Source organism: Bubalus kerabau, chromosome 23 (genome assembly GCF_029407905.1).
Source record: "Bubalus kerabau isolate K-KA32 ecotype Philippines breed swamp buffalo chromosome 23, PCC_UOA_SB_1v2, whole genome shotgun sequence".
Lineage (NCBI taxonomy): Eukaryota > Metazoa > Chordata > Mammalia > Artiodactyla > Bovidae > Bubalus > Bubalus kerabau.
This window is the reverse complement of record NC_073646.1, coordinates 20,473,231-20,497,175: the sequence shown is the minus strand read 5'-3', so window position 1 is coordinate 20,497,175 and position 23,945 is coordinate 20,473,231. Positions and strand designations below refer to the sequence as shown.

Here is a 23,945-nt window from a genome sequence, read left to right as displayed (position 1 = left end):
TGTCACTCACTTAAGGAAGACTTCTTCCATGGTCGTGATTGAAGCACCGAAGTTGGCAATGCCCAGCTCTCCTTTTTTCATTTCCAGATCATTAAACAGAGCTTCGAACCTGGAAAGAGAGAAGGAAGAGGAAAGGAAAATACTAGTACAAGTCTAGAAAATACTAGCACAGTTCTTATTAAATGGAATCAGGAAAAAAAAATGAGCATTTACTTTTTTCCCAATTAATATATAACTTTATGTCCAATTATATTTTTCCCTGTTTTTTTTTTTTAATTTTTTAATGTGGTAAAATGTATAAAACATTAAATTTACCATTTCACCATTTTGTGTTAAATTCATTTAAGTTTAAATCCAAGCAGCATTAAATACACTCACAGTGTTGCACAATCAGCACCACCATGCATTTCCAGAACTATGTTATAATCCTAAAATACACCCCTTCCTCCATTTTCTCAACTTCACTTTATTGTCTGTCTCTATTAATTTGCCTATTTTATGTGCCTCACATAAGTTAGAATCATACACTATTTGTCTTTCTGTGTTTGGCTTATTTCACTTAGCATAATTTTTTTCTAGGTTCATCCATGTTGCAGCATGTATCAGAATTTAATTTCTTTTTAAGGCTGAATACTCGTTGTATGAAGATACAACATGCTGCTTATCCATTCATTCATAAGTGGGCATTTGGGTTGTTTCTACTTTTGGATTTTGTGAATAATGCTGTGAACATTGGTGTACAACTGTCTGCTTGAGTTCCTGCTTTCAAATATTTTGGGTATATGCTAGAAATGGAATTGCTGTGATCACATGGTAAGTCTATGTTTAACTTTTTGAGGAACTGGTATACTGTTTTCCATAGCAGACATACCATTTTATATACCTAATAGCAACACACAAGTTTCCAATTTTCCACATCACTACCAATATTTTTTTTTTTTATTTGCCTTTCCCTAATGGGTAGTTATGTCAAGCATCTTTTCATGTGCTTATTGGAAGATTGTACATTTCCCTTGGAAAAATGTTTATTCAAATCCTTTGCCCATTTTAAAATTAAGATATTAGAGCTTTTTGTTTTTAGATGTGTTTTCAATATTGTTTTATTCCATAATAATTTTTGGTTGGCCATGGGAAAGATATTTAGTAGCTCTTTATTCTGTAATGCTTATCATGAAACAAATGGAAATAACAAAGAGATATTTACTTTACCAAATTTCTCCCCACTAAAATTTGATCTTTGACATAAATTCTTTTGTCCTTTTAAAAATATTATCAACTTATTTTCTATAATTATTAAGGACTATAGCTAGTTGATAAAAGTTAATTTATTCACATGTGGTTCCTGCATCAAATGGGAAAAGAGTTCAAATTACAGGTGGTGTAGGTCACTAAATGACAATAAATGTAGTTACTGAAGTACGAACTGGGTATCAAGAAAGAAAGATTTAATCAAATAGGTAGGTGAATTGTATGGAAGCTTTGCAACTTGTGGAGTAGTTATATCAAGGATCCTAAAGAACAATATTACCAAGGAAGAATGAACACTGTTTTAGGTTCAAAGACTTCTCTGGTGGCTCAGATGGTAAAGCGTCTGCCTACAATGCGGGAGACCTGGGTTCAATCCCTGGGTTGGGAAGATCTCCTGGAGAAGGAAATGGCAACCCACTCCAGTATTCTTGCCTGAAAAATCCTATGGATGGAGGAATCTTGTAGGCTACAGTCCATGGGGTTGCAAAGAGTCAGACACGACTTCACTTTCACTTTCTTTAGGTTCAAAAGATCTCCAGAAACCCATCCACGTCTTAAACACTCTCGTTCCCAGTGAAGGACTATCAAGAATATAAAGGATCAGCCTTGGAGGTGGTGGACTAAACACTCTCCATCTGCTAAATTTCCTCTGTATTTTAGTTAAATTCTATTTCCATCTAACTTTATCCAGCTTGGATATTATAATATCCAAGCTGGATAATATCGGTTCTATTCTTGCCTCTCAGTTCAGTCTGACCCTGCTTCCTATGACGATTTGTCATGTGACTCCTTGTCATTTTTATTCTTTTCCTACTATAGTGACCTATTCTGTCAATTACACAGGTTATTGAGATTTAATTCTGGTAGTTTTTTCTCTTTCAGTGGTTGGTCTACAATTATCTTGTTAAAAAAAAAAGCTTTATTGTGAACAAACATAGTCTTTCCTAACTTCATGAGACGTATTTTATGCTATGTTAGATAAACCCACTGTCCATGGCCCAGAAACCCACATCATATATGTTGATACTAATCTGTGTGACTAGTTGTTCATTTCTCAGTAGTTAGCCAAATTAATTATAGAGGAGAGACACACAGATGGGAATCCCAGGTAGAATTATCATCAGTGTGTCTCTACAATTAATTTGGCTAACTACTGAGATCAAATTCCTAGTTTTTTCTGTGTTATTGTCACCCTTGCTCCAAGAGTTGCTGTTTAAGTAGCTTTTTTTCATCACCTTAATATTTCCCTAGACTTTATTCACCACACATAAAATTTATATACCATAAGGACCATACCATTAGTTATCCCTTATTAACCACGAAGTTATAAATACTAGGTTATAAATCTTCCTCGCACTCTGCCCCCCACAAAAGAAAAATGGAAAGGCAAATATTAATGTCTTGAATGAACTTGAACTTACAAGGCAATCTTTTGTACAGTGAGAGAAATCTTCAGCTGTGAACTCAACTGTAGTTGGCAAGTGACAGCTATAAACTGGATACTTGGTTTGTTAGTAAAATACTACTGAGGAAGCTTTTGTTGTTGTGTAGACGCTAAGTCGTGTCTTACTCTTTGCAACTCCATGAACTCTAGCCTGATTCACTAAACTTACTTAACCCTAAAAATTAAAATGATTTCTGATCACCCAAACCATTCATCTAGGACTCTCTGAAACTATACCTGTGTGCATGCTCTTTGGGTAGGATAAATGATAATTCAGCTCCAAGATAGCTCTCCAAAATGGCATCTGGAATATGAGACTCAATAATTGCACAGATCTTTCCAAGATCACAATGTGGTTCCCTCTCCATGACTATGTGATATCCAGCACCTGAGAGAAACCATTTAGAAGACCAAATGAAGTAGTTTTATACTTTTCATCTCCTTTTAAGAGCAAATTTTGCTCTCCATGATTCAGTTACCTAGGTCCACAAGGAAGAAGACATGGTATGTCACAGACATTCTGTTAGGACTCTGAGGAGCCTCACACCTAAAACTTCTAAATGTTATTCTAAGAACTAAGACATTGAACAAACAGCAACTTCCTCTATAATTTCAATCACTTTCTCAGTGAATAATAATAATCTAGTGTATACAACCAGATATAGCAGATATATGAAGAAAGGCCCCTGTTATGTGGCTACTTAGTTTTAAAACTGTTATCTTGATAAATATTCTTTTATTATCACTGACTGTCCATTATGTATTAAGCACTAATCTTGAACCTGGGGATAGAGCAGTGAACAAAACAGGTAAAAATTCCTGCCTTCCTAAGAGCTACTTTCCAGTCAAAGGAGACATAATAATTAAGAGTGCTAAGTTGAAATATATATGGTATTATAAAAAATAAAGCAGAGAGGAAGATATGTGACATTGAAGGAATGTTATTAAATTGTAGACAGAGATCCATGGAAAGCCTGAGAAGACCTTAAAAAATCAGAGAACTATTATTCTTAATTAGTGCTTTGCCTTTATAGAAAAACTATTTTTTGGAATTTGAGGAAAATACCATCACTTTTGTATGTGTGCATTTCATGATACAAATGAACTTACTTACAAAACAGAGACACACAGACTTAGAGAATGAACCTATGATTGTTAAGGGGAAGGGACAGTTAGGGAGTTTGGGATGGACATGTACACACTGCTATATTTAAAATGGATAACCAATAAGGACCTACTGTTTAACACATGGAACTCTGTTCAATGGGAAAGGCGTCTGGGGAGAATGGATACATGTATGGCTGAGTCCCTTCTCTGTTCACCTGAAACCATCACAACATTGTTAATCAAGTATACCCCAATACAAAATAAAAAGTTTAAAAAGTAAAACAGATAAAAGGTTGCATTTAGAATAAAAAAATAAATATATGCATTTCAAATGGTCATTGTATTTGCATTTATATTTCTTATTAAGATTTTAAAAAAGAATAACACTTTTCAGCATAGATCTCTTAGCTGAAATCTGACCTATTTATCTAGCTTATAGTAGGAAAGACACTATTTATGATTTCATTGTACAAATGAGGCAACCTCAGAGAATGAAGGGACTTATCCATTATTTACTAGCTTTAGAAGCCAAAACTATTACAAAAATAATATGTAAATAATATTATTTTTCACTTCTCAGGAATCATGACACAACAAATTTCTCAATTGTCTTGTCCTCTTAGGACCTGATTCAACAGAAAATGTCTTCTTTTGAAGAGATGTAAGGTAATTAGTGAGAGCTGAATGCTGATTTTTGATGGAATTTCCTATTCTATCAAAGAACTGAACACAAATTCTAGGCTTTTGAGTTAAATGTAGGTTCAGTTTAAGTTTATTTAAGGCTTAGCAACTATAAGAAGGGGCTTCCCTGGTAGCTCAGTTGGTAAAGAATCTGCCTGCAATGCAGGATTCCCTGGTTCAATTCCTGGGTCAGGAAGATCTACTGGAGAAGGGATTGGCTACCCACTCCAGTATTCTTGGGCTTCCCTTGTGACTCAGCTGGTAAAGAATCCGCCTACAATGTGAGAGACCTGCGGGAGACCTGGGTTTGATCCCTGGATTGGGAAGATCTTCTGGAGAAGGGAAAGGTTACCCACTCCAGTATTCTAGCTTGGAGAATTCCATGGACAGTATAGTCCACGGGGTCACAAAGAGTTGGACATGACTGAATGACTTTCACTTCACTTCACTAACTATAAGAAGGGACCTGAATGTCTCAAAGTATTATATCTTTAAAATATCTAGTTACATACTATGTATTATTTTACAATAACTAGGACAATTAGTGGGAGAAGGCAATGGCACCCCACTCCAGTACTCTTGCCTGGAAAATCCTATGGATGGAGGAGCCTGGTAGGCTGCAGTCCATGGGGGCGCTAAGAGTTGGACATGACTGAACGACTTCACTTTCCCTTTTCACTTTCATACATTGGAGAAGGAAATGGCAGCCCACTCCAGCGTTCTTGCCTGGAGAATCCCAGGGACGGGGGAGCCTGGTGGGCTGCCGTCTATGGTGTCGCGCAGAGTCGGACACGACTGAAGGGACTTGGCAGCAGCAGTAGGGGGACAATTACTGAATGCTATTAGAAAGCATTATAAATTATCAAAAGCATACTGTTTAAATCATGTGGATCTTAACTCAGGCATCCCCAATTCAAATGGCATAAATCTAGTATTAGGTATCTTCGCTTCCCCAACTTGTGATAAAGGTCCCTAGTGTTATTTGCTCAGTTGTGTCTGTTTCTTTGTGACCCCATTAACTGTATCCTGCCAGGCTCCTCTATCCATGGAATTCTCCAGGCCAGAATACTGGAGTGGATTGCCATTTCTTTCTCCAGGGGATCTTCCCGACCCAGGGACTGAACCTGGGTCTCCTGAATTGGCAGGTAGATTCTTTACCATCTGAGCCACCAGGGAAGCCCCTAGATATAGAAATCCTTATTGAACTCAAACCTATAAGGTGATTATAAACTTTGAACTAAATGGATATATAACTATGACTATCTGGGCCACAATTTTTTATTCTATAAAATGAAGTTTTTATTTTGAGTATTAAATATGCTGCATAAAGTGGATACCATAGTAACCAGTGTAGAGGAAATAGTTAAGGTTAGTTAAATGAATTAAAATAGTGAATAAATGAAGAAGGAATTCATCCTTAATTATTTTCATTTACATTTTTACCCTACAATTATACCCTACACCCTAGGACTGTAATTTTAGCCTTCATTATCAATTTTATATCCTAAAAAAGTTTTATCAAAGTCAAGGACTGTATTATTACACTGACTTGATTCTTTCACTCTACACTACATCCAGAGTTATCTCGTCACACTGGGGATTTGATATCGGTTTGGCAAATGAGAAATGAGGCTCATAAACAATTGATTGCTCTAACTTCTCTCCTCAACCACTCAATAAAATAAATACATCTGAGCACACAATTGCATTTCAAAGACAAAAAAACTGTTAGTACATGCAAAATGGGAGAAATAAGCATGGCCTTTAGAGGTTGATAAAAGCATTTCTTGAGTCTAAAGCTGTGTATTTGAGGGAAAAGTAAGAATGTATAAGGAATATGTATATTGTAAAGGGCCAGAAAAACTAATTAGAATAGTTGCCACCTAATTAATAAGACAGAGGAAATCATTGAAGTTTTTGGTGTTTAGACAAAATATCATTAAAATCTCATTATAGGAATATTTTTAAGGAATCAGTATCCTAAGAATAATCAAAGGGAGAGAGACCATATGTTTTTTTCAGGAAGATTGAAGAGCCACAGCACTGCAGGGTCCCCTTGACCATGATGGCAATTCGGTCACCCAGGATGTCAGCTTCATCCATGTAGTGAGTGGTCAGTAAGATTGTACGATTCTGTTTAAATTGCTGAAGGATGTCCCAGGTGGCTCTCCTTGAGACTGGGTCCATTCCAGATGATGGTTCATCAAGTACCACTACCTAAAAGCCAGAAGAACAATTTCATAACCATTGAAAATTGATGCCATAGTACACATCGGATAATTTACTATTTAAGGGGAACACTTTTACATGAAGATAAAGTCTGGACTAAAAATAGTAGTAAAAGCAACCCCAAACTAAACAATTGAGCCAATACTGCCAATTTCCTCTGATCATTATTGCCAATATTCCTTTAAGATTCATATCAACTCTCAGGTTTTTGTCAGCTTTCCAGACCGGTTGTCAGAAATCCATTTTTAGTGTCCCTTCTCCCTGCCCTCCCCCATTCTTTCTTCCTTAATACCTTGGAGCCCCCTAAAAGTGCTATAATGATGGAGAGTTTGCGCTTCATTCCTCCACTCAGTGACTTTGAAAATGTATCACGTTTTTCTAGCAGGTCAAAAGTAGACAGTATATGGTTAATTTCATTAGGAGACATCTTTTGATGTATATTTTTTACCTAGAAAGAGGAGCCAGAATTTACACTATGCATTTAGCCTTATCCTTAGAAATTTCTTAGATCTTAAGTTTTCTTATACATCTATACAGATAAATAAAGTTTCTTGTAACTATATCCTTAAAACATTTTATACTAGCTCTGTTCTGACGTTAGCTATATAGTGTCTTCCTCCCATTGCCTCCCTTTATGTCTAAAGTAGAGTTCCTAAATTAAAAATATTTTTTTTTTCGTAATTAATAGACACATCTGAAGCTCATGAACAGAGGGAAAAAAGAAACACATCTCTAGCTTCCAGATATGATGAAAGAAGCACACACACCCCTTATCTCCTACTGAACTCAATTATTAAACCTGTAAAACTACTAAAAGGTAAACAGCAGCAGTTGGAACAGGAAGGACACCATAATTTAAAGTGCCACAGAACTTTAAATGGTTGAGTTGACCATTTTCACTTATGTATCCCATGCTGTTGCTGCTGCTGCTAAGTTGCTCCAGTTGTGTCCGACTCTGTGTGACCCCATAGACAGCAGCCCACCAGGCTCCTCTGTCCCTGGGATTCTCCAGGCAAGAACACTGGAGTGGGTCACCATTTCCTTCTCCAATGTATGAAAGTGAAAAGGGAAAGTGAAGTCGCTCCGTCATGTCTGACTCTTCACAACCCCATGGACTGCAGCCTACCAGGCTCCTCTGTCCATGGGATTTTCCAGACAAGAGTACTGGAGTGGGGTGCCATTGCCTTCTCCTATGTATCCCATGCTGCTGCTGCTGCTAAGTCACTTCAGTCGTGTCCGACTCTGTGCGACCCCATAGACGGCAGCCCACCAGGCTCCGCCGTCCCTGGGATTCTCCAGGCAAGAACACTGGAGTGGGTTGCCATTTCCTTCTTCAATGTATCCCATAGTCTGAACTGAAAAGCAATCCAAAGCATTCAACTGAGCACTGCAGAGCAGACAGAATAAGATTAAGGAAAAACTTCCTAGTTTTGGCTTGAAGAGTGGAAAAGGGAAAATCCCTAAAGCTCTGAGAAAGTGTAGAAGGGGCAATCCCAGTTTTTCCTCTGAGGAGGGGAAACATCTCAATTCAATGGATTTATGCTTTTAAAAAGACATAACCAAACTCAATTGCTTTTTACCACTCTGTATTCCTGCCACTTGGTTGTGGCTCAGTCATGAATGTTGGTGATTTCTGGAAGGAGGACTAAAAATTGGAATTATAGGGAACCAGAATGCTTGGGAGATAATAACAGAGAGGAACAAGAAAGTGATACCATAAAGTTGTTTATGAACTCTTGTGTTTATCTCATTGTTTGCACATATGGATCTCATTAGTATGTGCATAGGTGAGGGCTAAGTTGCTTCAGTCGTGTTTGACTCTGTGACACTATGGATTGTAGCCTGCCATGTTCCCCTGCCCAAGGGATTTTCCAGGCAAGAATTCTGGTTGCCATGCCCTCCTCCAGAGAATCTTCCTGACCTAGGGATTCAATCTGCATCTCTTTATGTCTCCCGCATTGGCATGCAGGTTCTTTACCATATGATAACATATACACAGAGAGACTGGACTAGTACTGCAAAGACTTTACACCTGACACTGGACCCACAACCCACAGAGAACATATAAATAAGATGGAGAGTCTCATGAAGCATTGTTTAAATATCAAGGATGAAAATAAAAATTAACTGGCACACAAAGAATCACAAAAGTCTCAACTCATATAGGAAAATATAGTCAACAGACACTAGTGATTAGGTGGCACAGATGTTGGGATTAACATAGAAAGTATCATCAGAGAGAGCAGCTGGGAGCCGACCTTCCTGCCAGTCATGCTGTGATGGCTTCCTGGCTTTGCCGTCCTTGCTGAAGTCCCTGCTGCTGGACTCTGGCTCCAGATTTAACCTAAAGTAGGTTAAGATGGTGAAATAGAAGGATCCTAAGCTCACCTCCTCTCATGAGCACACCAAAATCTCAACAATGTGCAGAACAATCATTGCTGAAAACTGCCTTATGACCCAGTAACCCCAATGTTGGGCATACACACCGAGGAAACCAGAATTGAAAGAGACACGTGTACCCCAGTGTTCATCGCAGCACTGTTTATAATAGCCAGGACATGGAAGCAACCTAGATGTACAACAGCAGATGAATGGATAAGAAAGCTGTGGTACATATACACAATGGAGTATTACTCAGCCATTTAAAAGAATATATTTGAATCAGTTCTAATGAGGTGGATGAAACTGGAGCCTATTATACAGAGTGAAGTAAGCCAGAAAGAAAAACACCAATACAGTATACTAACACATATATATGGAATTTAGAATGATGGTAATGATAACCCTGTATGCAAGACAGCAAAAGAGACACAGATGTATAGAACAGTCTTTTGGACTCTGTGAGGGTGGGGGATGATTTGGGAGAATGGCATTGAAACATGTATAATATCATATATGAAACGAATCGCCAGTCCAGGTTCGATGCATGATACAGGATGCTTGGGGCTGGTGCACTGGGATGACCCAGAGGGAGGGTATGGGGAGGGAGGTCGGAGGGGAGTTCAGGATGGGGAACACGTGTACACCTGTGGTGGAATTATGTTGATGTATGGCAAAACCAATACAGTATTGTAAAGTAATTAGCCTCCAATTAAAATAAATAAATTTATATTAAAAAAAAGAAAAAGTTTGAAACCTACCAGAAAAGATCTTTTACAACTAAAGACATAAAGAAAGAAACACAGTGAAACAGGTATGAGGGGTGGTCTTGCAATATAATCAAACCCCGTATCCCTCAGTGAGCAACCCAAAGACTGGAGAAAATTGTATTACAGAGGTTCTTCCACAGAACTGAGAGTTCAGAACCCCATGTCAAGCCCCCCAGCCAGGGGATCTGGCATAGGGAAGAGGAGCCCGCAGAGCAGTTGACTGAAGGCTGGCAGGCTTTGACTGCAAGAGCTCCACAGGATAGGGGGAAAGAGACTTTACTCTTAAAGGGCATACAAAAAAACTCACATGCACCAGGAACAAGGACAAAAGCAGTAATTTCATAAGAGCTTGGGCCACACCTACCTTCTAGTCTTTGCAAGGTCTCCTGGGGAAGCAGGGGTTGGACATGGCTCACTCTGGGGACATAGACACTGGTTATGGACATATGCTGCTGCTAAGTCGCTTCAGTTGTGTCCGACTCTGTGCAACCCCATAGACGGAAGCCCACCAGGCTCCCCCATCCCTGGGATTCTCCAGGCAAGAGTACTGGAGTGGGTTGCAATTTCCTTCTCTAATGCATGAAAATGAAAAATGAAAGTGAATTCGCTCAGTTGTGTCCGACTCTTAGCGACCCCATGGACTGCAGCCTACCAGGCTCCTCCATCCATGGGATTTTCCAGGCAAGAGTACATATAGGGGAGAGTATTCTTCTGCATGAATTCTCTTGGAGGCTGACATCTTGCTTGGGTCATTAGTACCAAGACCTGGCCTCACCCAACAGTCAAGGCTCCAGTGCTAAAATGCCTCAGTCTCAACAACTAAGCCATTGGGGCTATATTCCCATTCATCAGCAGACAGGCTGCCTAAAGACTCTCTGAGCATACAGACAAATATAAACAAGCACTTGGACAGTTCTGCCCAGCAGAGGGCCAAGACTCAGCTCCACCCATCAGTGGGCAGGCAAGAGCCCCTCCCACCAGGTAGTCTGCACAAGCCTCTGGACCAGTCTCACCTACCAGGAGGCAGACACCAGAAGCAAGAAAATTATGGTCTTGAAGTCTACAAAATTAATCTGTGAATGCAGGCCAGGCACTACCCTTGGGACAGCTGGCCCCTGGCCCTTGAAAAGTGCAGTGCTGGGACAGAAGGCCAGCAAGGTTGAGAAACATAACTAATCTTCCACATACATAAACTACAAATAGCAATTTTGACAAAATTAGGTGAAAGAGAAATATGTTTCAGATTAGGAACAATACAAAAACTCAGAAGAAAAACTAAGTGACAGGGATATAGGCAATCTACTTGGGAAAGAGTTCAGAGTATTGATTGTAAAGATGATCCAAGAACTCAGGTGGAGAATGCATGCACAGAGTGAGAAATTAGTTTTTTTAAACAAAGAATTAGAAAATATAAAGAACAATGAAATAGAATTGAAGAATACAATAACTGAAATGAAAAGTACACTAGAAGGATCAATAGTAGACTGAGGAAGAATGGATAACTGAGCTGGAAGACAGAGTAGTGGAAATCACTATGGCTGAACAGAAAAAGAAAAAAAAGTGAAAAGAAATGAAGACAGCTTAAGAGATCTCTGGGACAACACCAAGAGTGATAATATTCATATTATAGGGGTCTCAGAAGGAGAAGAGAGAGAGAAAGGACCTGAGAAAATATCTGAAGAAGTAATAGCTGAAAAGTTGCCCAACTGGGCAAGAAAACAGTTACCCAACTTCAAAAAGACCAGAGAGTCCCATACAGGTTTAACCTGCAGAGGAACACACCAAGACACATAGTAAGCAAACTGCCAAGAGTGGAAAATAAAGAGAGAATATTAAAAGCAACAAGAGAAAAGAAACAAATAACATACAAGGGAACTCCCATAAGGCTATCAACTGATTTTTTAGCATAAACTTTGCAGGCTAGAAGGGAATGGCATGACATACTCAAAATGAAAAACCTACAATCCAGAATATTCTACTCAGGAAGACTCTCATTCAGATTTGATGGTGAAATCAAATGCTTTACAGACAAGGAAAAGCTAAAACAATTCAGCATCACTAAATCAGCTTTACAAGAAACATTAAAGGTTATTCTCTAGGCAGAAAAGAAGAGACCACTACTAGAAACAAGAAAATTATGAATGGAAAAGCTCACTGGTAAAGGCAAACATACACTAAAAGTAGGAAATCATCCATACACAAAGCTAACAGGGAGGCTAAAAGGCAAAAGTAGTAAAATCATTTATATCCACAATAAGCAGTTAAGGGATACATGAAACAGATGCAAAATATAATATCAAAAACAGTAATCATGAGGTGACAAGAGTACAAATGCAGGGTATCTAAAATGCATTTGAAATGAAGAGAGCAGACACCTACAACAAGTGTGTGTGTATGTATATATATACATATATATATATATATTCTGTGGGCCTCTTCCACCTACTTCTCACCCCTTTCTTGCTCACTCACTACCCCATATCACCCAGGCCTTCTTTTGACTCTGAATGCTCCTTGTGCATTCCCTCTCTAGCCCCAGGGCCCGTGCAGCCCTCGTCCAGCTGCTTCAGGTCTCATATTAAATGTCATCTTCTCAGAGAAACCTCTTCTAGCCATCCAAAGTTGGTACCTCTCTCTCACAGGCACACACAGACACACGCACATGCTGGCACTGTTTTCAATTAAGAATCTTTTTTAAATGAAACTTACGACCCTTTATAATGGCCTGTGTATTTGTTTGGAGAAGGAAATGGCAACCCACTCCAGTATTCTTGCCTGGGAAATCCCATGGACAGAGGAGCCTGGTGGGATACAGTCCATGGGGTCGCAAGGGTCGGACACAACTTAGTGACTAAACGATATATATATATATATGTATATATATACATATATATAATATATATATATTATATATACACACTAATATACACACACATACACGTATACATATATATGAAGTGAAGTGAAAGTGAAAGTGGCTCAGCCGTGTCTGACTTTTTGTGATCCCCATGGACTATACAGTCCATGGTATTCTTCAGGCCAGAATACGGGAGTAGGTAGCCTTTCCCTTCTCCAGGGGATTTTCCCAACCCAGGGATCGAACCCAGGTCTCCACACATTGCTGATGGATTCTTTACAAACTGAGCCACAAGGGAAGATGTGTGTATACATATACACGTCTATAGACACACTGCTATACAAAAATCTCATGGTAACAACAAAACAAAAATCTGTAATAGATATACACACAAAAGAGTAAAAGGAATCCAAACATACACTATAGGCAGTCATCAAATCACAAGAGAAGAGAACAAAAGAAGGGGAGAAAAGAACAAGAAAAACAAATTTGAAACAATTAACAAAATGGCAATAGGAACAGACATAGCAATAATTAGCTTAAATGTGAACAGACTAAATGCTCCAAACAAAGCACATAGGTGGCTTAACTGATACAAAACAGGACCCACATATATGCTGCATATAAGAAACTCACTTCAGATCTAGAGACACATATGGACTGAAAGTGAGGGGATGGACACATGTCAAAAATGGGATAGAGAAGGAGTGGTAGGCCTAGGCCCCTCCAGGTGTTCCTTGGGGGTCCACCTCAGTATGGTGATGGGTAGAGGGGATACTTGAATTCTAACCTTTATAAATAGGGGAGACTGTCGGGAGCCGCGTTAGGCATTACTGACAAAATGGAGACACGGTCCCCAGCCCCCTCTCCTCATTCCGCAGGCACGGATCCTGGGATGAAAGGAGTTAGGCCTTGTAATTCTGACTTGTCTTTTCCTCTCCTTGTCTGAGTTGACTGAAAAGGAATATTAAGGTGCTTATTGTTCTTGAGAGGAGCATGAGAAGGCACAAAGCCTTCTGCAGTTGTGCTCAGAAAATAATTCATAAAGTTAATCATTGACATTTGTTCAAGGACTTTTACAAAAGAATGTTCCAGGATGAGCACATAGGCTGTAGCTTGAGGCCATGGGAGGGACTGTATCTGAAGCCTATTTGTGAGGAGAATGTTTATGGCAAAGGAGTTTACTGAATTTAGTGCTTAGAAATAATTAAAATAGTTAGAAGTTAAAGATTTAAGGAATGTTGTAAAGTTAGCATATTTTACTATAGCTTATAGAAGTTAAGAATTTTTAGAGACACTATAGCTAGAAGCCTTTTTAAGAGATAGTGAGCTCAGGATGTTAGGGGCAAACAGGATTTAGGAAGATAAGTAGTAAACTGAGGAATGTAGCATGAGTTACAATGTAATCACAAGTTAACTATAGGACACATTAGAGTTCAGTTCAGTTCAGTCGTGCAGTCGTGTCCGACTCTTAGCAGCCCCATGAAGCGCAGCACACCAGGCCTCCCTGTCCATCACCAACTCCCGGAGTTCACTCAAACTCACGTCCATCGAGTCAGTCATGCCATCCAGCCATCTCATCCTCTGTTGTCCCCTTCTCCTCCTGCCCCCAATCCCTCCCAGCATCAGAGTCTTTTCCAGTGAGTCAACTCTTCGCATGAGGTGCCCAAAGTACTGGAGTTTCAGCTTTAGCATCATTCCTTCCAAAGAAATCCCAGGGCTGATCTCCTTCAGAATGGCCTTGATTCATGGACCTGACATTCCAGGTTCCTATGAAATACTGCTCTTTACAGCACCGGACCTTGCTTCTATCACCAGTCACATCCACAGCTGGGTATTGTTTTTCCTTTGGCTCCATCCCTTCATTCTTTTTTTTTTTTTTTTTTTTTTCATCCCTTCATTCTTTCTGGAGTTATTTCTCCACTGATCTCCAGTAGCATATTGGGCACCTACTGACCTGGGGAGTTCCTCTTTCAGTATCCTATCATTTTGCCTTTTCATACTGTTCATAGGGTTCTCAAGGTAAGAATACTGAAGTGGTTTGCCATTCCCTTCTCCAGTGGACACATTAGAGGAGGTAGATAATAGATGATAAGGCTGATTCCCAGAGAATCACTGAAGCAGGAACTCTTTGAAGAGCAACAGTGGTTTATGGAGATGATAAATCTGGGAGGGGGGAACTGAAAATGTCAAACCTCTGGCCTAATGTTTTTGTAAAAGTATAAAAGAGAATCTTAAACTTGGAATAAACAGGCAGTCCATAGAAAAATGAGAGGCTGTCTCATCGCCGACACCATTCACCTCTTCAGGTTGAATCCCTGGTTGCTGGAGTTGGACTCCGGCAAGTGGCTCCCAGAACAGGGGACACTGAAGAGTAAGTAACCTGGGAATGTAACGCGGGATGGTTAGGATTGTACTTGTGGGTGGCCGGCACCCCTCTGCAGTTTAGGCAGGGTGAGGAGGGTACAGAATCAGTAAGAATATTCTCTAGAAGAATGTGTTTCTCTGCATCTAAGAATAGACAAATGTTTATTGAAATATTACTTCATATGTTAGCCCATAGATGCGTTAAAGTAAGCACAGGAAGATTGTCTAAATTTCTACGTTTGTTTTATACTTTGCATGGGCCAGAAAAGGTTCCTGTAAATGCTTTTGCTCTGTGGAATATGATTAGAAATGTCCTGGACCCTCGTCACGAGGCTGTTAGATAGCCTATGGGGGAGACCATAGCGGTGGATGGTGGTGGGTCTCCACCTTCTGCGCAGATCATGTTTTCTGCCATTGACGAAGTAAAGGAGGGAGACTGTGCTCTACCTCCCAAGGAAGGAGAGGGCTTACAGGACGCTTCAGCCGGGTGACCTGGCGAGCCCCCTCTCCCTCTGCACAAACCTTATCCACCACTTTCTTATTTAAGGCGACCACCGCCACCTCCGCTTGTGCCTCCCAGGGCCCAGGAGTTCCCCACTTGGCCTCCAAAGCCTCCCAGAGCATTGCCTAAGGCTTAGAAAGATAAAGAGTTTTTTTTTTTTTTTTTTTTTTTTTTTTAAACAAAGGAGCTTTTAAAGCAGACGCATGCACAATATACTGGAGAAGGCAATGGCACCCCACTCCAGTACTCTTGCCTGGAAAATTCCATGGACGGAGGAGCCTGGTAGGCTGCAGTCCATGGGGTCGCTAAGAGTCGCACACGACTGAGCGACTTCTCTTTGACTTTTCACTTTCATGCATTGGAGGAGGAAATGGCAACCCACTCCAGTGTTCTTGCCTGGAGAATCCCATGGACAGAGGAGCCTGGCGGGCTGCCGTCTATGGGGTCGCACAGAGTCAGACACGACTAAAGCGACTTAGCTGCAGCAGCACAATATACAGAGCTGCTCCTTGGAGAAAACCCCCTCAGGGGGGCCTCACCCAGGCTAAAAAAAAAAGAAAAAGATTAATCGTAATGGAAATGATTATACAAATAAAAAATGTTTCTCTTGTGGCCAAATTGGGCAGTTGTGCCGGCAATGTCCTGCCAAGGAGGGACAACAGGCCGTGCCAATCAACCCCAGGTAGCGCAGGACTGGACCTCAGTTCCATCACTGCAACGATATTAACCCCTGACGTGCCGGTTACTCTGATTCCAATGGGAGTGGCTGGCCCCCTACCTGAGGGGATTGTAGGACTTGTGCTGGGGCGTAGCCCGCTTTCTTTTCAAGGAATTTCGGTGGTGCCTGGTGTAGTAGATTCTGATTATACTGGGGAAATTAAAGTTTTGATCTCGCTGCCTACTAAAACTGTGCGAATTAATAAAGGTCAAATAATAGCACAGCTTTTGCTTTTACCTTATTATCAGACAGGAAAAACCTTGACTTCTCAAGCTAGGGGCCCCAGAGGATTTGGATCTAGTGATCTAGCTTTTTGGGTGCAGCAGTGAGTCAGCTCTTTGCATCAGGTGGCCAAAGTATTGGAGCTTCAGCTTCAGTCCTTCCAATGAATATTCAGGATACGTTTCTTTTAGGATTGACTGGTTTGATCTCCTTGAAGTCCAAGGGACTCTCAAGAGTCTTCTCCAACACCGCTTTTTGAAAGTGATTTTGAAAGCATCAACTCTCATATTCATACATGACTACTGGAAAAACCATAGCTTTGACTATATGGACCTTTGTTGGCAAAGTGATGTCTTTGCTTTTTAATATGCTCTCTAGGTTTGTCAAAATTTTCTTCCAAGAAGTAATCTTATTTTTTTATTTTCATGGCTGCAGTCATCATCTGCAGTGATTTTGGAGCCCAAGTAAATAAATCTGTCAGTGTTTCCATTGTTACTCAATGTTAATCTCAAGTTACTGAATCTAATTTATGTTTATAGGGAATTTCAACCAAATAGCAGAAAATATTCTTCTCAAGTACACATGACAGTCCCCAAGATAGATCTTTTCTTGAGTCATAAAAATATAGCAATTTAAAAACATTTGAAACTACAAAAAGTACAATCTCTGACCAGAAGAGAATGAAACTAAAATAACAGGAAGAAAATACAACAACTTTTCATCACTTGATATTATGTATATATGCATATAAATGATCTATGCCATAGAAGTCTCAAGAAACACAGAAAATATTTTGAATTTACTGTAAGTGAAAATATAACAAATCATATCAAATTTTGTGGGATGTAGCTAAAGGAGAGCTTGAAGGAAAAAATCACAGGAATAAATGCTTACATTATTAAGCATGTAATAATTCTCAAATCAATTATTAATACCTATGCACTGATATAAAAAAAGGAGAGTAAAAACCCCAAATGAAGTTGAAGTGTGAATATAGTAAATATATAAACATTAATAAATGAAATAAAAAGCAAAATGTAAGAAAGAAGAATAAAATAAAAGCAGATTCTTTGAAAAGTTAAAAAGGAATAAAATTTTAATTAGAATTACAGACTAAAAGAGAATTACAACCTGTCAATATCAGGAAGAAGAGAGACATTAAAAGGGTAATAAGGGATTCTGCAAATGTTCGTAAGATTTCAATTTAGAAGAAATACAACAATTTCTCAAAAATCACAAAGTACCATAGCTTGCCTAATTTGAAATAGATAACCTCTGAATATTCCTGTAAATATTAAGTAGATTAAATTTGTTTTTCCCCAGTTTTATGGAGATACAATTGATAAGTTAAATCTGTAAGCATTTAAGGTGTATAATTTTACATGTATATTATGTAGAAATTATCACCACAATCAAGCTAATAATTAACACATCCATCACCTCACATAATTTCCATTTTCTTCCTTTCTTCTCCCTGTAGTGAGAAACAGTTAAGATCAAACCTCTTAGAAAATTTCAGTATACAACACAGTATTGTTAACTATAGTCTCATTGCTGTGCATTAGATCTCCAGAAATTATTCTTTGTCCTTAACTAATACTTTGTTCAATCAATTGACCAACATCTCTGCACTGCCCCTCCATCCTCAGCCCCTGGTAATTACCATTCTATTCTCTGCTCCTATGAGTTTGACTACTTTAGATCCCATGTATAAGTGAGATGATGCAGTATTTGTCATCTTGTATCTAGCTTATTTTACTTAGCATAATGTCCTTTAGGTTAATTCATGTTGTCACAAATTTCAGGACTTTCTTCTTTTTTTAAAAGGCTGTCTTCCCTCATAGCTCAGTCGATAAAGAATATGCCTGCAATGCAGGAGACCCGGGTTCAATTCCTGGGTCGAGAAGATCCTCTGGAGAAGGAAATGGCTACCCACTCCAGTATTCTTGCTTGGAGAATCCCATGAACAGACGAGCTTGGCGGGCTACAGTCCATGGGATCGCAAGAGTCGGACATGACTTAGCGACTAAATAACCATCACATGTAGATACATCACATTTTCTCTATCCATTAATCTGCTGATGGACATTTCGGTTGTTGCTATCTTGGTTATCATGAACAAGAGTGCAGGTATGTCTTCAACATCCTGATTTTGTATCCTTTGGATATAGACCCGAAAGTGTTAGGGTTGGATCACTGATTAGTTCTTAAACATAATTGAATCTATAGTTTGATAGAGGAGAACAGGCAAAACACCCTCTGACATAAATCACAGCAGGTTCCCCTATGACCCACCTCCCAGAATATTGGAAATAAAAGCAAAAATAAACAAATGGGACCTAATTAAAATTAAAAGCTTCTGCACAACAAAGGAAACTATAAGCAAGGTGAAAGGACAGCCTTCAGAATGGGAGAAAATAATAGCAAATGAAGCAACTGACAAACAACTAATCTCAAAAATATACAAGCAACTCCTGCAGCTCAATTCCAGAAAAATAAACGACCCAATCAAAAAATGGGCCAAAGGACTAAACAGACATTTCTGCAAAGAAGACATACAGTTGGCTAACAAACACGTGAAAAGATGCTCAACATCACTCATTATCAGAGAAATGCAAATCAAAACCACAATGAGATACCATTTCATGCCAGTCAGAATGGCTGCTATCCAAAAGTCTACAAGTAATAAATGCTGGAGAGGGTGTGGAGAAAAGGGAACCCTCTTACACTGTCAGTGGGAATGCAAACTAGTACAGCCACTATGGAGAACAGTGTGGAGATTCCTTAAAAAACTGGAAATAGAACTTCCATATGACCCAGCAATCCCAATTCTGGACATACACACCAAGAAAACCAGAATTGAAAGAAACACGTGTACCCCAATGTTCATCGCAGCACTGTTTATAATAGCCAAGACATGGAAGCAACCTAGATGTCCATCAGTAGACGAATGGATAAGAAAGCTGTGGTACATATACACAATGGAGTACTACTCAGCCATTAAAAAGAATACATTTGAATCAGTTCTAATGAGGTGGATGAAACTGGAGCCTATTATACAGAGTGAAGTAAGCCAGAAAGAAAAACACCAATACAGTATAATAATGCATATATATGGAATTTAGAAAGATGGTAACAATAACCCTGTATGCGAGACAGCAAAAGAGACACAGATGTATAGAACAGTGTTTTTGACTCTGTGGGAGAGGGCGAGGGTGGGATGATTTGGGAGAATGGCATTGAAACATGTATAATATCATATAAGAAATGAATCGCCAGTGCAGGTTCGATGCAGGATACAGGATGCTTGGGGCTGGTGCACTGGGATGACCCAGAAGGATGGTATGGGGAGGGGGGTTCAGGTTGGGGAACACTTGTACACCCATAGAGGATTCATGTCAATATATGGCAAAACCAATACAATATTGTAAAGTAATTAGCCTCCAATTAAAATAAATAAATTTATATTAAAAAAAACATCAAAAAGTAAATCTTCAGGTTCAGATGATTTTACTACTAAACTTTACCTAACATTTAAAGAATAAATAAATTAAAATTAATTATTTAATTAAATAAAAATAAAAAATTCTACATAATTTCTTCCATATAATAGAAGGGAAAGGAACACTTCTCAATTCATTTTACGAAGCCAGTACTACTCTGATACCAAAACAGACAAAGGAAAATAAAAAAAGAGGGTACTATAGGTGAACATCCCTCACAAACCTAGTTCTGAACAAAATATTATCAATCCAATTGAATTATATATTAAAAAAATCCACAACCAAGTGAACTTTATCCTATGAATGTAAGGCTGGCTCAATATTTGAAAATCAATCAATCCACCATGTGTAAAAATAGTCTAAAAGAAGAAAAACCACATACTCATTAATAGATGCAGGGAGAGACTCTGATCAAACAATAAAAACTCTCTGCAAAATCAAAATAGAAACAATTTCTTCAAGGTGATAAAGATTATATATATGTAAAAAAAATCTTAATGAAGAAAGACCAAATGCTTTCCCTATGAGATCAGGAACAAGTCAAGAATGTCCATTCTCAATGATCATATTCAGTATCATACTGTCCCTAACCAATGAAACATGTTAAGAAAAAGAAATAAAGGGCATAAATTGACACTCATAAAAGAAACCGTCCATATTCTCTGATGACCTGATTGTTTATGTATAAAACCAAGCAATCTACAAAACACTCCTAAACCTAACAAGTGAGCTTAGCAGGGTCAGAGGATAATAGGTCAACACACAAATATCAATCATTTTTCTATGTGCAATTAATAAACAACTAGAAATAAAAATTCCTTAAAGTTCCAAATCATGAAATGAAATACACACACACACATTTAAATAGGTACTGGATCTGTATGCTCAGTCACTATGTTGTGTTCTACTATTTGCAGACCCATGGACTGTAGCCCAGCAGGCTCCTCTGTCCATGAGATTTTCCAGGCGAGAATACTAGAGTGGGTTGCCATTTCCTTCTCCAATGGGATCTGTATAATGAAACCTAAAAATGGTGATAACATATATACACTATTATGCATAAAACAGATAGCTAGTGGGAAGCTGCTGTATTGCACATGCAGCTTAGCTTGGTGCTCTGTGATGACCTAGAGGGATGGGACAGGGAGGTGGAAGGGAGGTTCAGAGGGAAGGGATATGTATACATAGAGCTGATTCACTTCATTGTACAGCAGAAACTAAGGTAATATTGTAAAGCAATTATACTACACTAGGAAAAATCAATGGAGAAGGCAATGGCAACCCACTTCAGTACTCTTGCCTGGAAAATCCCATGGATGGAGGAGCCTGGTAGGCTGCAGTCCATGGGGTCACTAAGAGTCAGATACGACTCAGTGTCTTCACTTTCACTTTTCACTTTCATGCATTGGAGGAGGAAATGGCAACCCACTCCAGTGCTCTTGCCTGGAGAATCCCAGGGACAGGGTAGCCTGGTGGGCTGCCATCTATGGGGTTGCACAGAGTCGGACACGACTGAAGTGACTTAGCAGCAGCAGCAGCAGGAAAAATCAAAGATCTAATTTAATGAAAAGAGATACTGTGTTTAAGTATTTGAAATCTCAGCATAATAACAATGTTAATTCTCTCCAAAGTGATATGCAGATTTAATGTAATATTGATAAGAATCACAGCAAATTTTTGTAGATATATAAAATATAATACAAAAGATTTTCAGGAAAGGCCAAACAGTTTAATAGATAAAATGCTTTTGGAGAAGAATATAGTTGGATGAATAGCAATATCTATATTGAGACTTTTTGTAAAGAGATATACATATAAGTCAATGGGACAGAAAAGAGTTCAGATATAAACCAACAGAAGTATGACCACTTGACTTTTGACAAATGCACAAAAGGCAATTGAAAGATGAAAGAGTAGTATTTTCAAAAAATGCTGTTAGAACAATTAGTCATCTACATGCAAAAATTAATATAGATCTAAACTTTACATCTTTATACAAAGAGTAACTCAAAATGGATCATAGATATGTGTAATATGTAAAATTACAAAAGTTTAGAAGAAAATATAAAATAAAATCATGTTTTGGGGTCAGGCACAGAGTTCCAGAAAAGACAGGAAGGGCAGGAACATTAAGAAAAATATGATAAATTTGATTTTAATATTTAAAATCTTCTTCTCTGCCAAAGACATTGTCAAGAAAATGAAAAGACTAGTTACAGTTTGGGAAAGACATTTGCAAAGAATATCCATCAAAGACATTTATCCAGAATATATAAAGAATTCTCAACAATTCAATAATAAGGAAACAACTCATATTTTTAAAAGAGGGTACTGCTGCTACTGCTAAGTCACTTCAGTCGTGTCCAACTCTGTGTGACCCCATAGACGGCAGCCCACCAGGCTCCCCTGTCCCTGGGATTCTCCAGGCAAGAACACTGGAGTGGGTTGCCATTTCCTTCTCCAATGCGTGAAAGTGAAAAGTGAAAGTGAAGTCACTCAGTCATGTCCGACTCCTAGCGACCCCGCGGACTGCAGCCTACCAGGCTCTTCCATCCATGGATTTTCCAAGCAAGAGTACTGGAGTGGGGTGCCATTGTAGAGGGTCTGAACAAATATGTTATCAAAAAGACTGTAAAAATGCAACTAAGCACAGGAAAATGATCAGTATCATTAGCTATCCATGAAATGACAATTTAAACCACAATTAAACTACACATCTATTAGGATGGTTAATTTTTAAAAAGTATTAATATCAAATTCTGGCAATTATGTGGAGCAACTGAAATTCTCTTTGCTGGTTGGAGGGCAAAATGGTACAGCCAGTCTGGAGAGAAGTTTAGCAGTTTCTTATAAAGTTAAACACTTAAAATATGATGCAGTAATCCTAGTCTGAGAGAAATAAAGCCTATGTTTGTACATGAAACTCAGAACACATTTATTTATATTCATTATGCTTGGAGACAACCCAGTGTCCTTCAGTTGGTATACTGTGTTACCTTCAAACATGAAATATTACTAAGGAATTAAAAGAAACACACTGCTGATCACGCAACAGCATAGAAAAGATCCCAAAGGCACTATGCTCTGTGTAAGTAGATAATCTCTAAAGGTTATGTACTATTTGTTCCATTTATATAGTATTCTCAACATGACAAAACAACAGTGATAAAGAATAGACCAGTAGATTTTCCCAGTAGTTATCGGCAGGTGGGGGGCGGGGGGAGTGTGAGAGGGATGACTACAAAGGAACAGTGTAAGGGAGTGTTTTGGGGTGATGAAACTTCTTGTATCGTGGTTGTGCTGATGGTTAAATGAGTTAAAATTCACAGATCTGTATATTTAAAAAGGTAAATTTACTGTATAATTTTTAAAAATTTGACTCACCATAGAGTAGAAGAAAAGGTGTTCTGATAGTGTCAAGTCATTAAACAATAAGTCGCCCTGTGGGCAAAAGCCCAGATTTTCTCGAATTTCAGTTATATTCTTTGTGATGTCATATCCATCAATAAAAACCTCTCCTCTGGTAGGAGGGTAATGACCTACAAAGAAGCCAAAGACATGACAGAACTGAACTTTGGTGAAAGCATAAGATGTTGCAAGTTAGCATCTCAAATTCAGTCTATTTGTGAATTACTCAAAAGAATTAACACTGTCTCTTGTAAAAGAATAGTTACAGGAAAGTATCAATAGTTACACCTCAGTGGCAGGATTAGCTGTCTTAAATTTCTTTTTATTTTCATTTTTGCTTAAATATATTAATTTTCTACAATGGATTGGGTTATATTGGTAATAAAAACATTTAAATAATTTGCTATATTTCAATGTATTTGCATTGCAATCAGTCAATTACTATATATGTGAACCATATTAGGTACTGTGTAGATGCTAAGGAAAACATAAGATCTGGAATATGTAACT

The 23,945-nt window shown here is 38.6% G+C and overlaps 1 protein-coding gene across 1 annotated transcript in view; it reads right to left on the bottom strand.

Annotated features, from left to right (window-relative positions):
• LOC129637639 (phospholipid-transporting ATPase ABCA3-like) overlaps nucleotides 1-23,945 on the bottom strand; it is a 181,601-nt gene that overhangs the window by 93,745 nt on the left and 63,911 nt on the right. The window contains exons 6-10 of the mRNA XM_055561866.1: nucleotides 23,412-23,540; nucleotides 7,002-7,157; nucleotides 6,487-6,697; nucleotides 2,930-3,080; nucleotides 11-109 (exon numbers count right to left, since the gene is read on the bottom strand). Coding sequence (XP_055417841.1) covers nucleotides 11-109; nucleotides 2,930-3,080; nucleotides 6,487-6,697; nucleotides 7,002-7,157; nucleotides 23,412-23,540 — 746 coding nt within the window. The remainder of the gene's footprint in view (nucleotides 1-10; nucleotides 110-2,929; nucleotides 3,081-6,486; nucleotides 6,698-7,001; nucleotides 7,158-23,411; nucleotides 23,541-23,945) is intronic.